General features: G+C 47.5%; 1 protein-coding gene and 2 non-coding genes across 3 annotated transcripts in view; 1 reads left to right on the top strand and 2 right to left on the bottom strand.

The window, feature by feature from the left end:
- Positions 1–22,576, top strand: part of LOC144943804 (contactin-2-like) — a 72,673-nt gene that overhangs the window by 40,952 nt on the left and 9,145 nt on the right. The window contains exons 11-20 of the mRNA XM_078871649.1: positions 409–545; positions 2,355–2,487; positions 9,668–9,818; positions 11,403–11,536; positions 12,182–12,357; positions 12,754–12,874; positions 13,733–13,891; positions 15,866–16,015; positions 18,351–18,421; positions 20,686–21,034. Coding sequence (XP_078727775.1) covers positions 409–545; positions 2,355–2,487; positions 9,668–9,818; positions 11,403–11,536; positions 12,182–12,357; positions 12,754–12,874; positions 13,733–13,891; positions 15,866–16,015; positions 18,351–18,421; positions 20,686–21,034 — 1,581 coding nt within the window. The remainder of the gene's footprint in view (positions 1–408; positions 546–2,354; positions 2,488–9,667; positions 9,819–11,402; positions 11,537–12,181; positions 12,358–12,753; positions 12,875–13,732; positions 13,892–15,865; positions 16,016–18,350; positions 18,422–20,685; positions 21,035–22,576) is intronic.
- On the bottom strand, positions 8,196–8,267 carry TRNAW-CCA (transfer RNA tryptophan (anticodon CCA)). The gene has a single exon. It is a non-coding gene; the product is annotated as a tRNA-Trp (tRNA).
- On the bottom strand, positions 8,594–8,665 carry TRNAW-CCA (transfer RNA tryptophan (anticodon CCA)). Its single transcript has one exon. It is a non-coding gene; the product is annotated as a tRNA-Trp (tRNA).

Below are 22,576 nucleotides of genomic sequence, written 5' to 3'. Positions count from 1 at the left end.
TCCGCGAGGGGAAGCGACGTCGCAAGCGTCGTCACTTCGCCTTCCCCCGCCGTCTCACACGGCCGCAAATTGATTCGGTTCGGTGACTTCCAGAATGCAGCACGAATGATAAATCTAAGCCACGGAAAGTTTCGAGCAGATGCAGGCTGTATTTTTCACGTGACAAAAAAAGCGCCACACATTCAAAAAGTCGACGTTTTCAAGCGGTTGTCCTTCTTCACAGCCGAAAGAGCCCGAGATAGTACAAACGCGTTAACAAACAAGGATACACGAGTCAAATGCGTTTGAGGTTATCGCAAAGAATCCACAGCTTCACGTCAAATCGTGCCTCGGATGCGCTGCGCAAGCAAGGGAGCGATGGAGAGAGCGACCGTCGCCCTGTCTGTCCCGCGTCGCCCTCCTCCCCAGAGCCGCCCAGCTGGGTGCGCGGGATCCCGCCGGCTGAGTTGGATATCGGCGACCGCCTCTCGTGGGCGTGCGAGGCGCGGGGCCACCCGGCGCCGTTCTACCGCTGGCTCCGGGACGGAGAGCCGCTGCGGCCCGGGGTGAGCGCCGCTCGCGAGTTCACTTTCATACTTTCGTCTCGTTTTTCATTCACTCAAAGGATTTCTTTCTAGATTTGAAGCTTTCGTGACTGCAAGGATTCATATTCTTAGGTTTTTTCGGTAAAGTCACGTAGGTAAAAATGTTTTAATTTTAATTAATAAAAGTAAAATTAAATTAAATTAAAATTAAAATCACGACGTTTCGGAGGCAACACAAGCTTCACAACACAAGCGTCCGTCTTCAGGTGGAACTGTCACAGCACGCTGGCTGTCTTGGCTCATCTCCCCCTCAACCAGTATTGATACGGGGTAGTATCTCTTGGAATTTATCATTTACAGTACTCAAATAATTTCACCTGGGTCCTCTTCTTTGTACGGCCGATGTTTCATGGAGTGCAACAGTAATAGGGTAAAAACTGTAATAGGGTAAAAACAGTAATAGGGTAAAAACAGTAATAGGGTAAAAACAGTAATAGGGTAAAAACAGTAATAGGGTAAAAACAGTAATAGGGTAAAAACAGTAATAGGGTAAAAACAGTAATAGGGTAAAAACCTATTACTATGTCTTGCTACTGGCAAAGGAGGTATCATAATGTAAATGCTTACCCCGAGCTCTCAATACTCTGATAGTGCGCTGTTTATGAGTTGTACGCCTTTTGGCGTCATCTGGTCCAACACCAGTGGAGACTGGGCCCTAAGAAAAGCCGTCTTGGGTGTGGACCAATCAACTTCAAGGACAGTGCATGTCATTATCAGAGTTGTCTCTTTTTGTTTGCATTTTGGCTGCTTGTGTTGTGGTTATTGCAAACATGATCCCTTGCATAAAGGTGTCAATTTTGGTGCCAGATAAAACGGTAAAAACCTATTGCTATAGCTGTAATTTCATATCGAGGTGGTTGATGAGCCAGATGATTGCGTCAGGAGTAGCGGGGTGGTGCATCATCGCTGTGACGATGCCTACTCCTTCGTATTTGTAAATCGAGCATCGAGTCGTTATACGTTCCATTCTGTTCTGTTCTGGGTGGTGACCACATTCGCTGCACACTGCTGTAGAGTTTGTTTTTATTTCCCCGTTGTGCATCAAGTACCCGCATCTGCTTCCGCCATGGTTCCACCACGGTTTCCCGCACCTCCGATTAGCACGGTTGGCTACGTACGGCGCGAAAGAAGTTCAACATACATTCCTGAACGTCTCATTTGCAAGGGCGTCCCCGGGTGTCGATTGACATTCGCATAGCAAACACGTAATGACACTTACACAAACATTGTTAACTAACGCAGGATACATTCATACAATGAATCTCACCAAGTCACAGTGTTGTAGCCCGTCTCCCTGGTTCCCGCTGAAGGCTGGCTCCCCTAGGGGAACGGATATTTGTTCCCACCGGCAGATGCTTGTTCTCCCCGACTTATTCGTTCCGCTCGGTTAGGATTAGGACTTAGGGGGTCAGAGGGCAGTGGTGCCGCCGATGTTGCCACCTCGGTTGGAGGCAAAAAAAGGGGACACGTCACGGCAAGTGGAGGAATAATTGGCAATACTGGAAGAGGAGAGAACTGCACATACACTCATCGACTTGGGCGACGTATTATAACGACATCATTATTATTACTACGCAACTGACAAAATTAATTTCAGTGTCCCCGGGGAAGTCTTGGAGAATTCCCGCAGACACCAGCTACCTCCTCAACAAAGAGGGCTGTCCTGGGAAAACCACGAGAAGGTGGCACTGCGCTGTTTGCAGGCCTCTGCCCGTCGTGAACCAGGCCGGGGGTGGGAGGCTGCTGCATTGTTGTTGTTGTTTCCGGCAGGGCTCGGTGGAGCTGGGGGACGATGGGACGCTCACGATCTCGGCGGTGAACCTCAGCCACTCGGGGATGTACCAGTGCAAGGCGTGGAATGGCAACGGCACCATCTACTCCGCTGCCGAACTCCGCGTGCGCGGTGAGTCTGCGAGACTCTTGTTGTTGCTTTTGTTATTACCCCAGTTTCGTGCCGGATTATTCTAGGAGCAAAAGTAGCGACATCTGTAGCTACGGGCCCTCGCACTTTCGAGGGCCCCGCGCTAAATGCTTTCAAGCATTCAATTCTGGTTCAGTGATTCGGCACAGTGATTCTGCACTATTACTATAGTACTATACTGCCTTCAATTTTTATGAACGACTGGGTGTTTAAGGTTAGCGATTTGGCTGTATAGCAAATGAAAAAATACAGTTACTTTACTATGCAAGCTAAACATGTGTGTTTTATTATTTATGTATTTATTATTGAGGGCCCCTTCATAACATATGCTACATGCCCCGCACTAGCTTCATCCGGCACTGACCAGTTGTATATTCTTCTACAATGCTCCTTTCCGCGTGCCCGATTCACGGCTGCACTTCCAACAATAAACACCCCGCGTGGAATGACAGGGCGTGCGCGTCCTTAGGGGCCATCCATTTAGTACGCACGCAAAAATCTGTCAAAACTTGACCCCCCCCCTCCGTGTACGCACCCGGACTTTTTACCCCCCCCCCCACCTGTGTACGTACTCCTATAGAACGGCCGATATTGAATCCACGCGCAACAGAAACATCCTGGATAAACCAGCAAATCTTCCAGAAAAAAAACCCACCGTATTACAACGCTGTGTGCAAAAATCCCAGTGTGATGCAAGTCAAACAATAACAACCATAAGACAATTTAGATTCAAGTTATCAGGCCAACTCCGCACTTCCGCAAGAAACATGGCTTAACCATATGTTTTCGAAATCACCAAAATACAGCAAAAAAAACAATGTAACAACATTCATAATCAACGTTTTTGGGTTTAGATCGCGTTTTTTATAAATGTGTCGTAACCCTCCACCACCCGACACGGCTAATCAGTAAAAAAGTGTCACGTTGATGCTGGATGCAATTACCAGCGAAACGTCGTACTCAAATTGTAAATATTGTGGTTTCACGCTTCAACACACCGGTGGGCTAAAGCAGTGAACTTTTTGTCTTTTGTCAACGTGACACTTTTTTACTGATTGGCCGCGTCGGGTGGTGGAGGGTTACGACACATTTATAAATAGCGCGATCTAAACCCAAAAACGTTGATTATGAATAATATTGGTCGCGAAAGCCTACGTGTTAAATGTAACAACAATAATCATTTACCTCACCGCACTTGGGAACCCGGTATCATCACAGGGTGCTGAAGACCCGGATTCGCACCCAGGTCTCCCTCCGTCCGCTGTTGCACCGGGTTTGTGTTCGCACGTCCGCAGCTATTCTTCAGTTTAACACGTAGGCTTTCGCGACCAATATTATTCATAATCAACGTTTTTGGGTTTAGATCGCGATTCGCCCGATGATGCAGGATGCAATTACCAGCGAAACGTCGTACTCAAATTGTAAATGTTGTGGTTTCACGCTTCAACACACCGGTGGGCTAAAGCAGTGAACTATTTGTCTTTTGTCAACGTGACACTTTTTTACTGATTGGCCGTGTCGGGTGGTGGAGGGTTACGACACATTTATAAATAACGCGATCTAAACCCAAAAACGTTGATTATGAAGCTATTCTTCACTTTTTTTTATTCGGGTGGAGCTTCTTCTAGAGAGGGGTTCAGCCACTAGTCGAGCAGATTGACTCGAACTGTTGCACGTTGAACTTCTTTCGCGCCGTACGTAGCCAGCCGTGCTCATCGGAGGTGCGGGCGTGGGGGCGGTGAAGGACAAACAACAATATTTGAAGTGGGCTGTCAAGGCACCCCGGTGGGACCTCATGGCAACGAACACTCTTGCGTTCGCTCGACAAACACTCGATGTTGTGATTGAAAGGCTGAATTGGGGGAGCTCTCGCGTCCTCTTCTGACCCGCACCTGACCCCCACGTGCAAAACAGAGGGGAGGAAGAGAAAATCATCCAGGGGATTATTATCAGCGAGACTTGCTAACCTGTAACATCGTCCTCTGCTTGGGGTAGCTGCCCTGGGGAATCTGTATGTATTGCCAGACACCATTGGAACCTCATTTGCCAGTAGCAAAATATGATAATTGTTTTTTTACCCTTTTATCTGGCAACAAAACTGACACTTTATTCACTACAATTCCTTTGACCAGTTGCGTAAAGGTGCCGTCCATAAATGACGTCACGCACCTAGGGGGGGGGGGGTCAGACATTTGTGACAATTTGTGATGAGGGGGGGAGGGGGGGGGTTGAGAAATGGGACGGCACATCAAAATGCGCAACTTTAAATAAATATAAACAACACGTTCTACTTAATTAAATAGACTTTTCAATCAATGTTTTCATCTACAACATCAGAGTGCAGCGCCACATTAAATACGCACTACAATGACAATAGTTTAAAGCGATTTGAAGCATGTTTTATTTTCAAAATGTAAATATGGTTTTGGGGGGGGCAGAACTTTATGACGTCATATTAGAGGGGGCTCTGACTTTTTGTGACGCCGTGTGACGAGGGGGGGAGGGGGGGGTCAAAAATCAGCCAAAATTGCGTGACGTCATTTATGGACGGCCCCAAATACATCGCCACCGATTTTAAACGGTTCAGGGAAACTTGTGCTCAAGTTGTTTTTTTTATGCAACTAACCCTCGCCTTTTTAATAATTGACGCAATAATCTCAAGACAATGCATTCGGATGGAGCTCTCTTATTTTCCGTCACTGTGCGATATTTGTATTCCTACGACACGTGGGGTCACCGTGCGATTTTGGACCTCAGAGGGTGGGCGACCCCGTTCTTGTCGTCGCTGGTGAGAATTACGGGAGATGGAACTCGCATGCTTCTGTGGGTTGGGGGGTCCTCTTGAGTGCGACCTCCAGACCCTGTCGTGTTTCGTTTGTTGCTCTGACCCCGCACCTCCAATTACCGCGGTTGGTTACGTACGGTGCGAAAGAAATTCAACATACGTAAAAGTGATAATTGTTTTTTTACCCTTTTATCTGGCAACAAAACTGACACCTCTTTTTTACAAGGAGTATTGTTTGCATAGACCACAATACCTGCAGTCGTAATGCAAACAAAAAACATAACTCTGATAATGTATGCATTTGTCCTTGAAGTTGATTGGTCCACACCCGAGACAGCTTTCCTTAGAGCCTAGTCTCACATGGTGTTGGACCAGATGACGCCAAAAGGCGCATTTAAAAGTATAAGTTTTACCCGTTCTGGCAATAAAACAGGTGAAATGTCCTGTGTTATACGTAACGGATATTTATATATTTTTTGTACCGAACCCCAGCGACGAAAATAAATGAAAGCAGAATACGGAAAAGTTCCGATTCGGTCGAACCTTAGGGAACTTGTGGCGGTCCCGTTTAGCGGGAACGTCTAATGAACGATCAGGGACCTACGAGGAGTCGCCACTGACACAATACTGGGGCGGAGTGATTCCGTGCTGAGTCGGAGTGATTCGGCTAACCGGGGCGGAGTGATTCGGTACTGGAGCGGAGTGATTCCGTGCTGGGTTCGAGTGATTCGGCTAACCGGGGCGGAGTGATTCCGTACTGGGTCCGAGTGATTCGGCTAACCGGGGCGGAGTGATTCCGTACTGGGTCCGAGTGATTCGGCTAACCGGGGCGGAGTGATTCCGTACTGGGTCCAAGTGATTCGGTACTGGGGCGGAGTGATTCGGCTACCGGGGGAGGATCGACGTCCTTGGACGTCAGCGACGTCGCTCCGTGAAGAGCGAACGGCGGAATTCACACGGGGTCCGCGCGGCTTGCCGAGTGAAGGGGGTGAGGGGGGTTGCTGCTGCTGCATTGAGGCGGAGTGCTTCTCTGCAGGCGAAGGAACAACACGCACGGGCACGAACGCACGAGATTATTGCTTCTTCAAAACGGGTTTTATACCGTAAATGTTAAGGTGTTGAATTCGCCTCGAGAGAGATAAATTGAATCTTATTTGCTTGGCATTCCCTTTTTTTTTAGATCGTGTCATGGAACATCTTTTTCATTCACCTCATCCCCACCATTGCATTCATACGTTACCATTGTTGAATTCTTGTTAAAGGGCCTTGTTTAAGGCGCTATATACATTCCTTTAAGATGAGAACGTACGCACGCTTTTGTGAGATAATTCCCCCCCCCCCCCCATAAAATGCTCAGCAATGTACGGTAGGTACATCTTACTCCACTGCTGGATAGAGGGCCTCCACACCAAGGCAGTAATCCCCCGCCCCCAATATTCAATATTCAAATATGCTCAATTTCGATTTTTGTTTATTTGATTGTGGTTATGGTTGTACTTTATTCATCCCTAATCTCTGCCATTACATACAATGAAACAAGAAAAAAGTAAAAACAGAAATGTATTACAATACACTATTAGACATTATTGTAAAAAATAAATAAAAAGTCCATCTCATGTGTTAGTGAATTTTTCAATATTTTAGGCAGGAAATTCGTTTTCAAATTTAGATAATTTTTTTCTGGGGGGGGGACCCTCGGACCCCCTGGAATATTTGGTCCCCCCCAATGTTGACTCCATGGCTACGGCCTTGCTCCACACGCCTTGCGGCTCATGGGAGTTTGGGTTACTGTGGGGAGCGGTAGCGCAGTAGTTACTGCGCTACGAACCCCGGCGACCTGAGTTCGATTCCTGCTCACGGCCAACACCGGTAACGATTATTTATAACCAGTCCTGGTGCGTTGTATAAAGATCACCACTGGGGAGACAAAGGCGGCCGAGCGTGGTGTTGGCCGCCCACCCCCCTCGTGTGCCGTGCCGGCCTTCACAGGTGCTCGCTAACAGCACCTGCCCCAACAGTCTGTTCAGGCTATACGCAGGGTATTTGGTTATTGGGTCATACTTCACCACACTGGTCCGGTGCTGGTTGACGAAATTTACACTTTCGGTAATTCCTACAAAACGTGCATCCGCTTTGTGTCTGTCTCCGCATGCAAATACATCATTGTAAAGTCACCATCAGCCTGTTGGGACTTCCAAAGCAACATCAAGCGGCATCTTGTTCAAGCAAGCAAAACTCTGCGTCAGGTTTTGAACCATCTGGGTCTCATCAGCATTCAGGCCTGTTAAATGCTGCTGGGTATACCAGACGTTCCTTGGGCAGGTGCACTCCATAACAGCACTAAAGAGATTTCTATTTAACGTGAAAAGCAATTCTATATACAAACATGCATTGTGGAGCATTGTAGGTAATATATACACTTTCGATTTAAAGGTTTCGTGACTGCAGGGATTCATATTATTGGTTCTTTCGGTAAAGTCACGTAGAAGGGAAATAATAAAATAATAAAAATAAAACATAATAAAATAATTCTCACGACGTTTCGGCCACAACGCAAGCAGCCGTCCTCAGGTGGAGAACAGGTCTGTCGGGAAGACGGGAAGACCGACAGACCTGTTCTCCACCTGAGGACGGCTGCTTGCGTTGTGGCCGAAACGTCGTGAGAATTATTTTATTATGTTTTATTTGTATTATTTTTTTTATTTCCCTTCTACGTGACTTTACCGAAAGAACCAAGAAGAATAATATATACACTGTACAAACTACTGTTCTGTGTCCACATTTGCATTTAATTTGGCTAAATCGAACACGACCGATTCTTACTGACGCTCGATGCACCGCGTATCGTCAGGGTACGATTTCTATTTTTCCTCCTCAATGTCATTGACAAAAACAAATGCAGGTATGACCTCGACGTGATTTGAACACGCAACCTTCTGATCTGGAGTCAGACGCGCTACCGTTGCGCCACGAGGTCTTGGGCTGTCTGCCATCAACATCGGATTCTAGTCATAGGGAACATTTGGTTTCAACCATGATCAATCCGTTGCTGGATTAAGGCTTTTACGCATGCACGCGGACTGATCTCATTGCTCCATCTCCACCGTGACCGACCGCTTTGGATACATTCTCTCCTTCGGCTGCAATTCAGTTTCGTCTTATTGGCCATCATCCTGGCTGGCATTGACGTTTTCTGGCCAAAGCCAACTTAAAAAAAAAAAATCAGGTGTCTTTTTGGTGTTTGTTCCCTGATCTATTAGTTAAATTTTAAAAAATAACTTTAAAAGATTGTATTCACTAACTTGACCCTGACGTGATTTGAACACGCAACCTTCTGATCTGGAGTCAGACGCGCTACCGTTGCGCCACAAGGCCCCAGGGTAACTAGTCAGGAACGTTCATACTCTAGCCATATGGGTGAGGCTCTGGTGTTTATTTAAAGTCATAAAATATATATTTTGTCACAAAAACGAATTCGGCAAGCATGCCATTGTGAAAAGTATGGCATAAACTATACAGCATATTTAGCAGCACGATTACATAATAGAATACTTTTTAAAGCAATTTAACACCCATATTTGACCCAAAACGACAGAAGTTAGTGTCACGTGGGGGGTGGGGTTCTATTATTTTACAGATTTGTATTGATTATTTCGCACGCTGAGTATCGATACATCGTGTTAAAATCAGTTTAACAAAACCGAGAAGCCTTCGTGACCAATGTGATTCGTAATGTTTGTTTTGGGTTGGATCGTCTTTGAATGCCAGTTGGGTGGTGGAAGGACACAGTTAAACTTCGACATTATACCGACACGATATAACCCAAAATGAAAAATGATTAATCAAAATAATTGGTGGAATATTGTTTGATCAAAACGGACGGAGGTATTTGTTTGCAATAATATCGACACATTGCATTAATTCAGTTTTAAATTGACCATGTATTTTTTTAGTGGACTAAAACATGTTTCCTCCAGTCACTTTCATGATTTTTTCATTGTAAATCCATGATTAGCATTCAGCATGACGCCAATGTGGCTGCGTGGTTCAGATGAATCATGAACATCCCAATATAGCACCACAGGTCTTGGGCAATTGCTGGTGCCAGTTTTGGCTGTCTTCCCCGCTTGTCCTGTGGTTTTCCTGCGGTGAAGAATCATCTCTCTCTCGAGTGAACGAAAACTGTGGCGCTTTGCAAACTCTAAAGAATGAATTGTAACGGTCACAAAGTCATGGGATGCAGCGACATAATCGCGAAGTTGGGAACTCCGGTCAAAATCTGGAAAAAAACAAACCACACGACCCCAGACTTTATCCATCTCTCCGAGCGACCCCCATGCCGACCCCCAGCCGCGTGTCCCCGTGTGCCCGCCGTAGAATACGCGCCGCATTTCGGCTCTTCGCCGGACCCCGGCACCGCGCACGTGGTGAGAGGCGGTGCGGCGACGCTGCTCTGCCGGCCCCGCGCCTCGCCCCACGCCACCATTTCCTGGGAGCGGCACGGTGCCCCCATTCTCAACTCCTCGCGGTGAGACTGGTGTGCGGTGTTGTGCCGTGTGGTCAGTGAGATCGGCTGTGGTACTTCGCTGCAGTGTGTGTGTGTGGGTTCTGTGAGACCGGCGTGGCGTGCAGTGCAGTGGTTTTGGTGTGGTTTTCAAGTTTCAAGTTTCATTTATTAGGTATGGCCCTGTGAGCCATTCGGCTCTCAAATCGGGTGCAACCGCAACAACAAAAAACAAAAACATGAACAAAAAAAGATCTTAAAGTGAATATGTGACTGAGTGCAAACAGTAAATCCAAGAAAAGACAGCAAAATATTGCAAAAAAAACACCGTACACCAACGCTGTGTGCAAAAATCCCAGTGGGATGCAAGTCAAACAACAACAACAACCACAAGACAACTTAGATTAAGGCCATCAGTCTAACTCTGTACTACAACAAACAAACATGGCTAAACCAATACACTTTTCGAAATCACCAAAATAAAGCCATGAAAGCAATGAAACAGTGATCATAGGAACTGTGACGAAATTTTCACAATAAATGACATAAACAACATGTACTACCAAAACCCTGCAACTATAGCTGGCTGCATGAGTGACACCGGTGTGGCATGTGGTACGGTGTGACGCAGTGTGACGCAGTGTGTGTGGATCGGTGAAAACGGTGTCGTGTGTGATGTTTGGTGTGGTGCGATACACTGCAGCCCAGTTTATTGCATCTCAGTCGAGATTTCATGATTCACAACCCCCACCACCATGATTTTGTTGTCGCGTTTGTATCTTTATATGTGTGTATGTGTGTGGGGAGTGGTAGTGCAGTGGTTAGTGCTATGCACTACGAACCAAGTGGCCTGAGTTCGATTCCCGCTCAACAATGGTGAAAATTTGAACTGGTTCTGTGCCTCCCCTAGGTCAATTTGGCCTTAAATGAGTACCTGGTGCGGTGTGTAAACATCACGACTAAGGAAACGAAGTCTGTTAGGACTATGTGGGGGGATCTTTGTCTTTGTACGTTTGAATGTCTGTATCTCGGTGATGAAATGTTAACTCCCTCGCCTATTATGCAAAAGAATGTGGGTCCGACCCCGACCCTGACGCCTGTATATTTAGAGTTTGCATGCTCTCCCCGTGGTCACGTGGATTTTCCTCCACGTCCTTCATTTGTGGGCAGGTCGCTTCTGAAAAACAGCTCGAGAGCTCAGTGGGCCTTACCAGTACTCAGACTGTAAATGTTGTGGCTTTGCTCTCCAACACACCGGTGTGCTGTACTAGTAACTTTGGCATGTTCTGTTTACGTGACGGGTGGTGGCGGGTTTAACGACACATTTATATATTTACGCTATCTAACCCAAAAAACAAACGAAATTATGGTGCAGCAAATCTGGCTGTGACGGTCCCACCTTATGACGGAGACTTGTGTTGCCTTCGAAACGTCGTGATTTAATTATTTTATTCAATTTATTTAATTATTTTAATTTCATTATTTTACCTACGTGACTTTACCGAAAGAACTAAGAGTATAAGATATTATGGAGAATTAAAAATAGTTTGTAGTTTATATTTTTTACGTGCTTATCTATATCTCTGTGTGCGTGTGTGTGCACAACAGGGTGTTTGTCCGTGAGCGCGACAGCTCCCTTCTCATTGTAAACGCGACGGAGGACGCCGACGGGGGCCCCTACACGTGCGTGGCGGAGAACGCGCGCGGCCGCGCCAACCTCACCCTGCAGCTCCACGTCCAAGGTGCCTCGGAGGGAATCCACGACAAACGTTAGGCAACAAACTCCAACAGGCAACCCCGCTAAAACAATGGAAGTTGCCCGGTTTGGAGCCATACACACAACTGGAAAAGGCTTGAATGTGTGTGTGTGTGCCTCGGCTGGTAATTGAAGGTCATACAGGGTCGCTTGTGTTGCAATCGAAACGTCGTGATTTAATTTAATGTATTTTATACCTACGTGACTTTACCGAAAGAACCAAAGAGTTATCTCCACACCTCTCCAGTGCCGGATTATCCTAGTAGCAAAAGTAGCTACTGTACATATGCTACGGGCCCCGCACTTTCAAGGGCCCCACGCTAAATGCTTTCAAGCTATCAATTCCGATTCAGTGATTCTGCACTTGCTCTATTACTATAGCACTATACCGCCGTCAACTTTTACGAACGACTGGGTGTTTAAGGTTAGCGATTTGTCCTATCATCTGGCTGTATAGCAATTGAAAAAATACAATTACTATACTATGCAAGTAAAAAATGTGTTTAAATATTTACGTGTTTTTTTTTTATTTAGGTTCCCTTTATAACAGATGCTACAGGTCCCGGCACTAGCTCAATCCGGCTCCACACCTCTCCCCTCACCCCCCCCTCTCCCCGATGCACGCGCGCAGAGCCCACGTGGATGTCGCGGCCGCCCACTGACTTGACGGCGAACGTGAGCGACAGCGTGCTGCTGCCCTGCCAGGCGAGCGCCGCTGCGGGGATGAGCGTCACCTACACGTGGGAGGCGCTCGGACGAACCCTCGACCCCGGCCGCGACGCCGAGAAGTTCTGGATCGCGAGCCAGGTGAAAACTTTCCTCTCTTTTTAACCAGGAGATGAGAGAAACCCGCTGAGATGCGTGCGTTTGACGTTTCGGGCAATGGCCCTACGTAACACGTGAACAAAATGAATCTGCTGTGAAGAAGGGCAGTTGCCCAAAATGTCACCTCTTATATATTGTATCCATTGAAGACCACAGTGTTATTGACCAATCTATGGCTCGTGATGCCGTTACGTGCCGAGTCGCCGCCATCATCATCATCGACTCGGTCACGCGGTTCTGTCCTGCTCGGCATTGTAGCACGAGGCATAAGCCTGGGTGTTGACGACGATTGGGAGAGAACGAGAAGAGTGATCGTCCCCCAGCTGTGCCTAAGTGGAACCTGTTCGTCTCACCCCCCCCCCCCCCGTCACGCGGCAGAGCGAGGACAGTGGTGACCTCACCATCGTGAAGGTGCGCCTGGCAGACAGCGGGCGCTACACCTGCACGGCGCGCACGCCCATCGACAGCGTGTCTGCCAGCGCCACGCTCCGAGTCAAAGGTGCGATGGGGCCCCCAGGATCGACGCTATTATTATTATTATTGAGATGCTCGTTTACTGGGATATTTGCACAGGGTTGGTGTACGGTGATTTTTCTGCAATATTTAGCTGTCTTTTCTTGGATTTTCTGTTTGCACATAGTCACTTTAAGATGTTTTATTGTTCATGTTTTTTTGTTTGTTGCGGTTGCACCCGATTCAAGCGCCGAATGACTCACAGGGCTATACCTAATAAATTTACTTTGAAATTAACTTTGGTAACACTCGTGCCCCCCCCCCCCCCCCACAGCAAGAAGGTGGCATGGGCTCAATTCCCACCGCAGGCACCTTTTCTGTGTGGAATTTGTACGTTCGCTCCTTGTTCTGCACGGGTTTCCTCCGGGTTCTCCGGTTTACTCCCATCGCTAAAAAATAAAACCACGCAAAAGTCCCGATGCTGAAAACCTATCTGCAAATTAATTAGTTGGGATGATACGAAGCAGCAACGTAGTCCTGCCCATTGTAAGAACTTGGCAGGACCGCCCTTAAAAAGCCTTGAGAATCAAATAACGCCTTTCCAGGGTATACAAGCAGGAGGGACCCCTCGGCAGGGAGCTCGCTTGGAGCTGTTCTAGGAGGAACGCGAGGGGTCGGTGCCGGATTGCGGATGCTGCTACCACGCACTGCCTCGGCGCGTGCTCCCACTCGTGACTTGATAAGACCCTCCGGCCGGGTCAAGCACTGTAATCGAACACCTATAAAGGCCGGTGTACGGCACACAAGGTAAGGAGGGTAGCGTGGTCTTCCACCCACATGCGTGCGTGTTTGCATCACCCCCCCCCCCCCCGCCTATCACCGCTCCCTGTGGCACCGCGTGCAGGTCCGCCGGGGCCCCCAGCGTCGGTGCGCGTCATGAAGGTGACCAACACGAGCGCCATGCTGTCCTGGAAGCAGGGCGCCGTCAACAACAGCCCCATCCGGCGCTACCGCGTGGAGGCTCGCACGCCGCAGTCCCGGCAGTGGGCGGCCGTCTCCACCGGTTGGCACACGCGGCCGCGCGCAAGGGAAGGGAAGGGGGGGCGATTCCGGAGTGGTTCGATTGAAGGCTTCGATTGTTTCGCGAAGCCTCGTTTATGCCGTCGTTGTCGATACGAGACCGTGCCGAGTGCAATCGCCCTTCGACTGTTGAATTCGTAAGGTGCCGGGGAGGAAGGGGGAGATAGATGATAGGGGAAAGGATGTGTGTCGAGAAGAATTTAAAAGCTGACCTTGAGTAGAAAAATGTGCGCAGGGTTAGTAGCGCGCACACAAGAACGACACGGGCTGGATATTGTGCGTGCACCCGATAGTATCAGATCTCAGATGCTAAGCAGGGTTGGGGCAGTGCCGGATTATCGTAGTAGCAAAAGTAGCTACATATGTAGTAGCTACGGGTCCCGCACTTTCAAGGGCCCCACGCTAAATGCTTTCAAGCTATCAATTCCGGTTCAGTGATTCTGCACTTGCTCTATTACTATAGTACTATACTGCCTTCAACTTTTATGAACGACTGGGTGTTTAAGGTTAGCGATTTGTCGTATTATCTGGCTATATAGGAAATGAAAAAATACAATTACTTTACTGTGCAGGTAAAAAATGTGTGTTTTAATATTTGTGTTTTTTTTATTTAGAGCCCCTTAATAACACACTCTACAGGCCCCGCACTAATCTGGCGCTGGGTTGGGCTGGATAGTGCTTGGATGGGCGACGACCACGCATGGCAGTTTGTCTTTGGCTGTTGCGGGGTTACATTGTGGGCAGCAGAATCCATTGTTGTACTGTACTCCTGTGCTGCCGCACTACATGTTCCCTGCCGTCACCAACCCTTGCTGCACGGTCAATCAATCCCCACGACCCGTTCTGGGTGTGTGATCATCCATGCGCCATGGGCAGGTGCAGCAGGCGCTATGGGCAGTAGGGGGGGGTTGGTGGAGGAAATCAATTGTTGTTCTGGCACTCCCCCTACCTTCACCAACCATCGCTGACCAGCTTGAAGTACAGCCAAGACTGCCTTCATGCCTGCACCGTGTGCGGTGACCCTCATCGGGCAGTGGAAGAACATGAATGAACATTATTGTCGTTACTATTGATTAACATTAACGTTACTATACTCTTAGTTCTTTAGGTAAAGTCACGTAGGTAAAAAATGAAATTAAAATAAAAAAATCACGACGTTTCGGAGGCAACACAAGTCTCCGTCATCAGGTGGGACCGTCGCAGCCAGATTTGCTGCATCAAGTGAGGCAAAATTCTCTCTTCACTTGATGCAGCAAATCTGGCTCTGACGGAAACGTCGTGAATTTATTTTTTTATTAATTTTTATTTCATTTTTTACCTACGTGACTTTACCGAAAGAGCTAAGAGTATGAATCGTTGCAGTCACGAAAGCTTCAAATCTAGAATTAACGTTACTATTTCACGTAGCTTCGAAACGTCGTGAGAATTATTTTATTATGTTTTATTTTTATTACTTTATTATTTCCCTTCTACGTGACTTTACCGAAAGAACCAAGATGATGAATCCCTGCAGTCACGAAAGCTTTAAATCTAGAATTAACGTTACTATTTCACGTAGCTTCGAAACGTCGTGAGAATTATTTTATTATGTTTTATTTTTATTACTTTATTATTTCCCTTCTACGTGACTTTACCGAAAGAACCAAGATGATGAATCCCTGCAGTCACGAAAGCTTTAAATCTAGAATTAACGTTACTATTTCACGTAGCTTCGAAACGTCGTGAGAATTATTTTATTATGTTTTATTTTTATTACTTTATTATTTCCCTTCTACGTGACTTTACCGAAAGAACCAATATGATGAATCCCTGCAGTCACGAAAGCTTTAAATCGAAAATTAACGTTACTATTTCACGTAGCTTCGTTCCACATCCATCTCCCATCGTTTCACCTTGGCCGTCTCCCCCTCCCCTCCTCGCCCCGCCTCGTCCTGCCGTGTTGCCCCCTCGTCGCCAGCGCCGGCAGAGATCGAGGGGAGCGCGGTGACGGCCGTGTGCGAGCGCCTCGTGCCGTGGACTGAGTACGAGTTCCGCGTGGCGGCCGTGAGCGACGTGGGGACCAGCGAGCAGAGCACACCATCGCGACGGATCCGCACCAACGCCGCCCGTACGCAGCCACCGCCGCCACCACAACGAAGATGACATGACGACATAACAACGATAATTACACGGGAATATGCCAACGTTGGGCCAACGTTGGGCCATTTGGTTGGAGCTGTTGGCCCAATGTTGGCCCAATGCTCTACGCTTACTGGGGACATGGCAACCCCCCCCCCCAATGACATGAACAATGGCTACAAGAACAGCAACAACGATGATGACATAAAAACGACAACAAATCACAATAAACAAGAAACCAGAACTGAATGTATCTGGGTTGCCGATACAGAGAGTGTAATGTACGACTCCAAGGCAGGTTCCGTTAGGGGCTCACGCCAAGTTTGTTAAGGGCTTACGCCGAACCAAAACCCCCCTAGCCGATAACTCCCCAGGGGACAGGGTACTGGGATCTCTTCACCCCGGCTAACTCGGCTCTCCTCCCTGCCCCGGGCCAGGACTACCCCAACCTCGGCCGGTCGGGCGGAGTAGCCTCCCCTAGCCTCGTGTGAGGACCAACTACCCGAGTCCCCACTCCTACCCCCGACGAACCCCGGTTACATCCCGGGTCCCCCTTTAAATACCCCCCTGGGGGCATGACGTCACCGTCCCCCAAGGCCCGCCTGACGTCACGTTCTGCGACGCCACTCTCTCCGAGGGCGAGCGTCACGTGACGTCACCCACTACTCACCCTACGTGTGCACTCAGCACATACCACATCCAGTATACTTCTCGCTGTAGGTTGTGCCTACTAAGGCACGTGGCATTTCCCCCAGTAATCTTCCAGTGACCCTGAAATTATCCAGTGAGATATTAAGCCCGGCAAAATGCAGTCATGACAATCAAAATGAGGTGGTTTGGGTAAAGAGGTGAACAGGTGATGATTCCTTTTTATTTGTTTAAAAAAACGGCATGCGCCTCCGTTCAGAAGAGACCCAAAACAACAGGTGGTTTTGCTGGAGTAGAAACCAGAACATTTTGAATCGAAAATAAAAGTTTTTATCCCAATTTCACAAAAGCCTAAAACAAGAAAAAAAACCATCCAATTGTACACAAAATCTCCCAATCTCACAGTCCTGGCTGGGTGGTTCAGAAGGTTAATGCTATGTCGGAGAAATGCTGCCGAGAAAACCTCTGTTCAAATCCAGATTTTAGCCTCCCAGGATTAAACCACGGGCTCTCAGGTATAGCGAGTCGACGAGTCTCAGCCTAGTCACCAAATAACTGCGCCACAAAACAAAACCCATTTGTGTAATTTTATTAAATATATATATACATCCGATCGTCATGTAGTAAGTGCTGGACCTTGTATTACACAACAAAAAAAACATTTTTTTTCTGGCCTGGACTTTTGCAGCTGTTTTAGACTAATTTCAGGGTGCTGATTCCAAATCTGATCTCAGATTTGCGCTATCACATCTCATGTTATGCTATCGGCATACCCCATTTTCATTGATTTTACCCGAAATTAACTCTGTCACTTATGATTGCAAGTTGTTGCGAGTCAGTGACTGCTTTAGTTTTAAAATATGGTGCTGTATTTTTAGGATAGTGTGTTTATAATATCATTTTATGTAGATATCCACATTTATTCAATATTTGTCTTCTGCATTTTTATTGAAAATGCAATATTTGATATCTCAAAAACCTGATGTGATAGACAAAAACTGATGCCAGATTTGGAATCAGCACCCCAAAATTACCTTAAAACCGTTGGAATACCTTATGCCCGAAAAAGTGTGTTGACCAGTGTTATTGTTCAACCTTGTGTAAAGATTGCGTGCGTAGTGCGGATGAGTGGCCCATTGAAGGGGTCTCAGAAAATAGTTCAGTGACGTCAACGTAGCGAGGCCACGACGTGACGCCGATGTGACGCCGTTGTTTCGCGGCGAGCCTTCTCTCGTCTCGTGATACAATCCCAGGAGCGAAATTGAAATGTTATTGCCAAGCGGGAAAGAAAGAAAAAAAACCCCCCGCCAAAAGGATTCATCCAAATATCAATAACGTCAACAACATGTTGACAAAACATTACGCGAGTGACGCTTGCACTTGTGTGCTGCGGTGTGTATTTGTGTGTGGGGAGCGGTGCCTTGTTACTCACGGCCAACAGCGGTACCGAATATCTGAAACGGTCCAAGGCTTCTTCTAGGTAGACTCAGCCTTATAAATGAGCACCTGGTGCGGCGTGTAAACGTCACCACTGCACAGACAAAGGTGGCCGGGCGTAGTGTGGGTTACCCAACCCCCTTGTGCGGCGGCATTCTGGCCTTCATCGGTGCTCGCCAGCATCACGTGTTACATGGGCGATTCTTTGTATATGAACGTACGTCTCTGCGTGTGTGCAGCCCCTACTGTGGTGCCAGTGGCTGTGAGTGGTGGGGGTGGTCGCCCCAGAGAGCTCACCATTACCTGGAACGTAAGTTGAAGCCCCCATTGACATTTACTACTACAATGAGCCGAGAATGTCTGTGTGTCCCGCGCGTGACGTCACTCCACGTTGGCCAGCCCCCCTCATTAATAATCGTGAGCGGGTGACGTCACTCCACATGTAGTACCCCCCTCATTAATAATCGTGAGCAGGTGACGTCACTCCACATCGAACAGCCCCCCTCATTAATAATCATGAAGAGGTGACGTCTTCCAAATAGACACCGTCCATTAATAATAATTAGTGGGTGACGTCACTCCACATAGGGGGGGGCGAGGTGCCTCCTCCCCCCTCCTCGGCGTCAACTTACAGCCCTCACGACAAAGGCAGAACCCTCACGTCACGCGATCTCCGTCACGCTGTTGAGACATAGAAGTAAAAAGGACGTCATGATGAACAAGGGATTATAACCTTTAAATGAAATAGGTCTGTGTCAGCGCAGCCTTACAAATTGCACACGAATTGATGCAATGGATATCACGTCGCGGTCTGATTTTCGCTTGCAAGTTTCACATTTACTGCAATACACCCGTCCTTGAACGGGCAAAAGGCGAGTTTACTAATAGATTGCAATAGACATGTTGTTTTTATAGCCACGTGACGGTACATTCAAGCCATGTAGCTAGGACATGAAACAATTAAAACTATGAATGTGACCAAATGACCCCGACTGCACTTGATCCCATTAGATCTCATAAGCTAAGCAGTATTTGATCCCAGTTAGTGCTTGGATGGGCGTACCAGGTTATGTAGGCTTGTATTGCGAGGTGGCGGGACAAGTGATGGAGCTTTACATATTATCCCCTCTAATGCGGAGTGCATTTTCTCTGGTTTCTCCGGTTTGCTTCCCACACGAAGTCAAACTCTGATTACTCAGGGAATTGGCCAAACATCTAAACGCAGCAATACCATCCTCAATTAGGCTTGAGAATCAGCAAGGCTTTCCTTGTTCAACAAAAGGCGTTGTAGCTATAATAACTACAACTACAAGCACCGATTCACTCGTTCACCAGCAATCGGTTGCCTCCTCATCATTCTTCTATCGCTACTACGACGGTGACTGTTCACCTGGACGTCACTCGTTGATTCCTCCACTCATTCTACCAGACTGACCGTTTCGTCTTATCCACACTGTGTTCAACCACCACACTCGAGAGCACAACAACGCTCACCCACTATGAGATCTCCTTTACCAGTGGCAAAATATAGTAATAGGTTTTTACCCTTTTAACTGGTACAAAATCTGACACCTTTATACAAGGCATCATGTTTGCAATAACCTCAACACAAGAAGTCAAAATGCAAACAAAAAGAAACAACTCTGATGATGATAATGATATGCACTGTCCTTGAAGTTGATTGGTCCACACCCGAGACAGCTTTCTTTAGAACCTACATCAATGGAGACTAGGTTCTAAAGAAAGCTGTCTCGGGTGTGGACCAATCAACTTCAAGGACAGTGCATATCATTATCATCATCAGAGTTGTTTCTTTTTGTTTGCATTTTGACTTCTTGTGTTGAGGTTATTGCAAACATGATGGCTTGTATAAAGGTGTCAGATTTTGTACCAGTTAAAAGGGTAAAAACATACTACTAACGCTCACCCACTCACCCACTCTACAGGTCACAAACATCATGGGACCTCCTTTGCAAATACCAAAATATGAGGTTTCAGTTTGGTGTGTTAACATGTTAACACCTGTTTTGTTGCCAGAAAAAAAAGGGGGAAACCTATTCTCACAGGTCACAAACACTTCTCTCTGTCTGCTTCCTCCCTTGCACTGGTGCACTTTGAAATTCCCTCCCAACATCTCTTTTCCCAACTTCTTATAACTTTGCTCAATTCAAGAACCATGTTAACTCGTATCGAATACAGTCTTAAATAGTGCTGTTTAAATTTCGATTTAAAGCTTTCGTGACTGCAGGGATTCATCTTCTTGGTTCTTTCGGTAAAGTCACGTAGAAGGGAAATAATAAAATAATAAAAATAAAACATAATAAAATAATTATCACGACGTTGAGGCCACAACGTAAGCAGCCGTCCTCATGAGAAAGAACAGGTCTGTCGGAAAGACGGAAAGACAGACCTGTTCTTCACCTGAGGACGGCTGCTTGCGTTGTGGCCGAAACGTCGTGAGAATTATTTTATTAGTGCTGTTTGTTGCTGACCACTCTGACGTTTTTGAGCCTTTGGGCACGTGCTAATAAAAAGGGGTCGTATTCTCTCATCGCTCGCGTTCCTGCCGCTCAGCCCGTGCACCCAGAATTACGCTACGGGGACGACTTCGGCTACGTGGTGTCATTCCGTCCAAACTCCTCCTCTTCCACCTCCACGACCTCCTCCTCCACCTCGTCGCTGATGGCACCACGAGGCCGTCACGGCGGCGGTGGCCGCAACGACGACGTCGTCGGCGAGGACGAGGACGACGAGCGAGGCTGGACGCAGGCGGTGGTGCCGCACGCCGAGACGGCGCTCTACGTGGCAGAGCTGCCGCCCGACGTTCCGCCCTACGCCGCGTTCCTCGTGCGCGTCGGGACCTTCAACAGCGCCGGCGAGGGGCCACGTGGCCCCGCCGTGATCGTCCACTCCGCCGAGGCCCGTACGTTGCAGGGGCACTGCCCACCCCCCCCCCCCCCCCGGCATGGACCCTCCCCGGGATATTCCTCGTGTGATGAACACTCAGTCGTGGAATTATTTGGTGATGCTGTTGCTGCTTTCGGCAGTGGTGAGCAAGCACAATTAACAACATAAACTCGACACGTTCTTCAATAACACTGAATTTGTGGCCTTGAAAAATACAAATATATAATAGGTGATGTTTCGGGCAATGGCCCTTCATAGCACATAGAGAGGTAGGTTATCAGCCATTACCAATCCACTTTATGCAGTAGCGGGTATACGAGTCCTCAAGTAATGGGTTTCTATAGACAATTATATTACCTACATAACGAGTGTAAAATGTGTACTTGGGAAGCCCAGTGGTTAGCCGTTCTTGTGCTATGAACATGGCCATTGCCTAACACGTCCCCTATTACTTTTACCTTGTAAGGTCACGCTGTGTTCTTGAACATAGTGCTAAGTCTTTTTTTATTATTATTGGTGCTTGTGCATCACTGCCAATGGCAAATAGTTTGCCTTATTTCACAGGAGGTAATACACGCTGATTAAAAACTCTCGTCCTCAGGCACATTGCTAGGCTTCTTTTCATTATTAAGTCTTAATGAGTTTTTTACTCATTCGTGGGGTTGGCCAAACATCACAGTATTGGACCACAGATTTGGGGCAATTGTTGGCGGCGGTTCTGGCTGCCTTCCCACCGTGTCTGTGGTTTCCGGCGCCTCTGAATGATTCTCTCTCTCGGTGAACGAAACCTCTGCGCGTTCCCTATTCATCAGCGTTTTGAGATGCAGTTTGCACGGACGATGCTACATTCAAATATCACATTATTTTCCAGGCAGCTGCCGTCCTAGAAAATCTCTGTAAGTTTCGTGGGACATTAAAAGTCTCGTATTTTTTCAGTTGCGTAATGATACACCACTTGAGAAATGCTTTTATACGTGCTTCTTCTGTCTTGCACTATTGTGTGATATTCTTTTTTTCCCTTGATATGCCTGAGTGTGTTGTAGCTAAGCAACGGGATGGGGATGAGGGAGGCAGGGAGATTTATTGAAGAGCACTGCGAGTATCAAAGCTAAGGAGGAGGGAAGGGGGGAAAATGATTAGTTGCACCCCCCCACCCCCCGTAACCACTCCATCATATTTATTTTAGGCGGTCACTGTAAGTCAGACCATTTTTTTTATCTATTTTCAAAAATGTAAATTGTATGCTTCAACGTCCACGCTCCTCTCCTGACCAGCGTGGTGACTCACTCTTCACTCCCCGTGGAGCAGAAGGCCGCTACAAGCTCACGCCATGCCGGATGGTCTTTATCAGCTTTCTCTGACCAGCGTGGTGAACTATAGTCAAACAGCCCACACTGCTTGCATGGTGTGGGGAGGCCCTCATCCACCCAGCAGTGGATTTACAAAACAGCTGGGCATGTTCATGCACACTTCAGTTTGGACTGACCCTGCCCTAAGAAGCCGGCGGTGTTTGGAGCTTGACTGCCACCTTGTGGTATGATGAAGAATTTCACACTGG

This window comes from Lampetra fluviatilis, chromosome 32, assembly GCF_964198595.1.
Source record: "Lampetra fluviatilis chromosome 32, kcLamFluv1.1, whole genome shotgun sequence".
NCBI classification, from domain to species: Eukaryota; Metazoa; Chordata; class Hyperoartia; order Petromyzontiformes; family Petromyzontidae; genus Lampetra; species Lampetra fluviatilis.
Note: the sequence above shows the minus strand (reverse complement) of the source record. Positions and strands in the feature narration are given on the sequence as shown.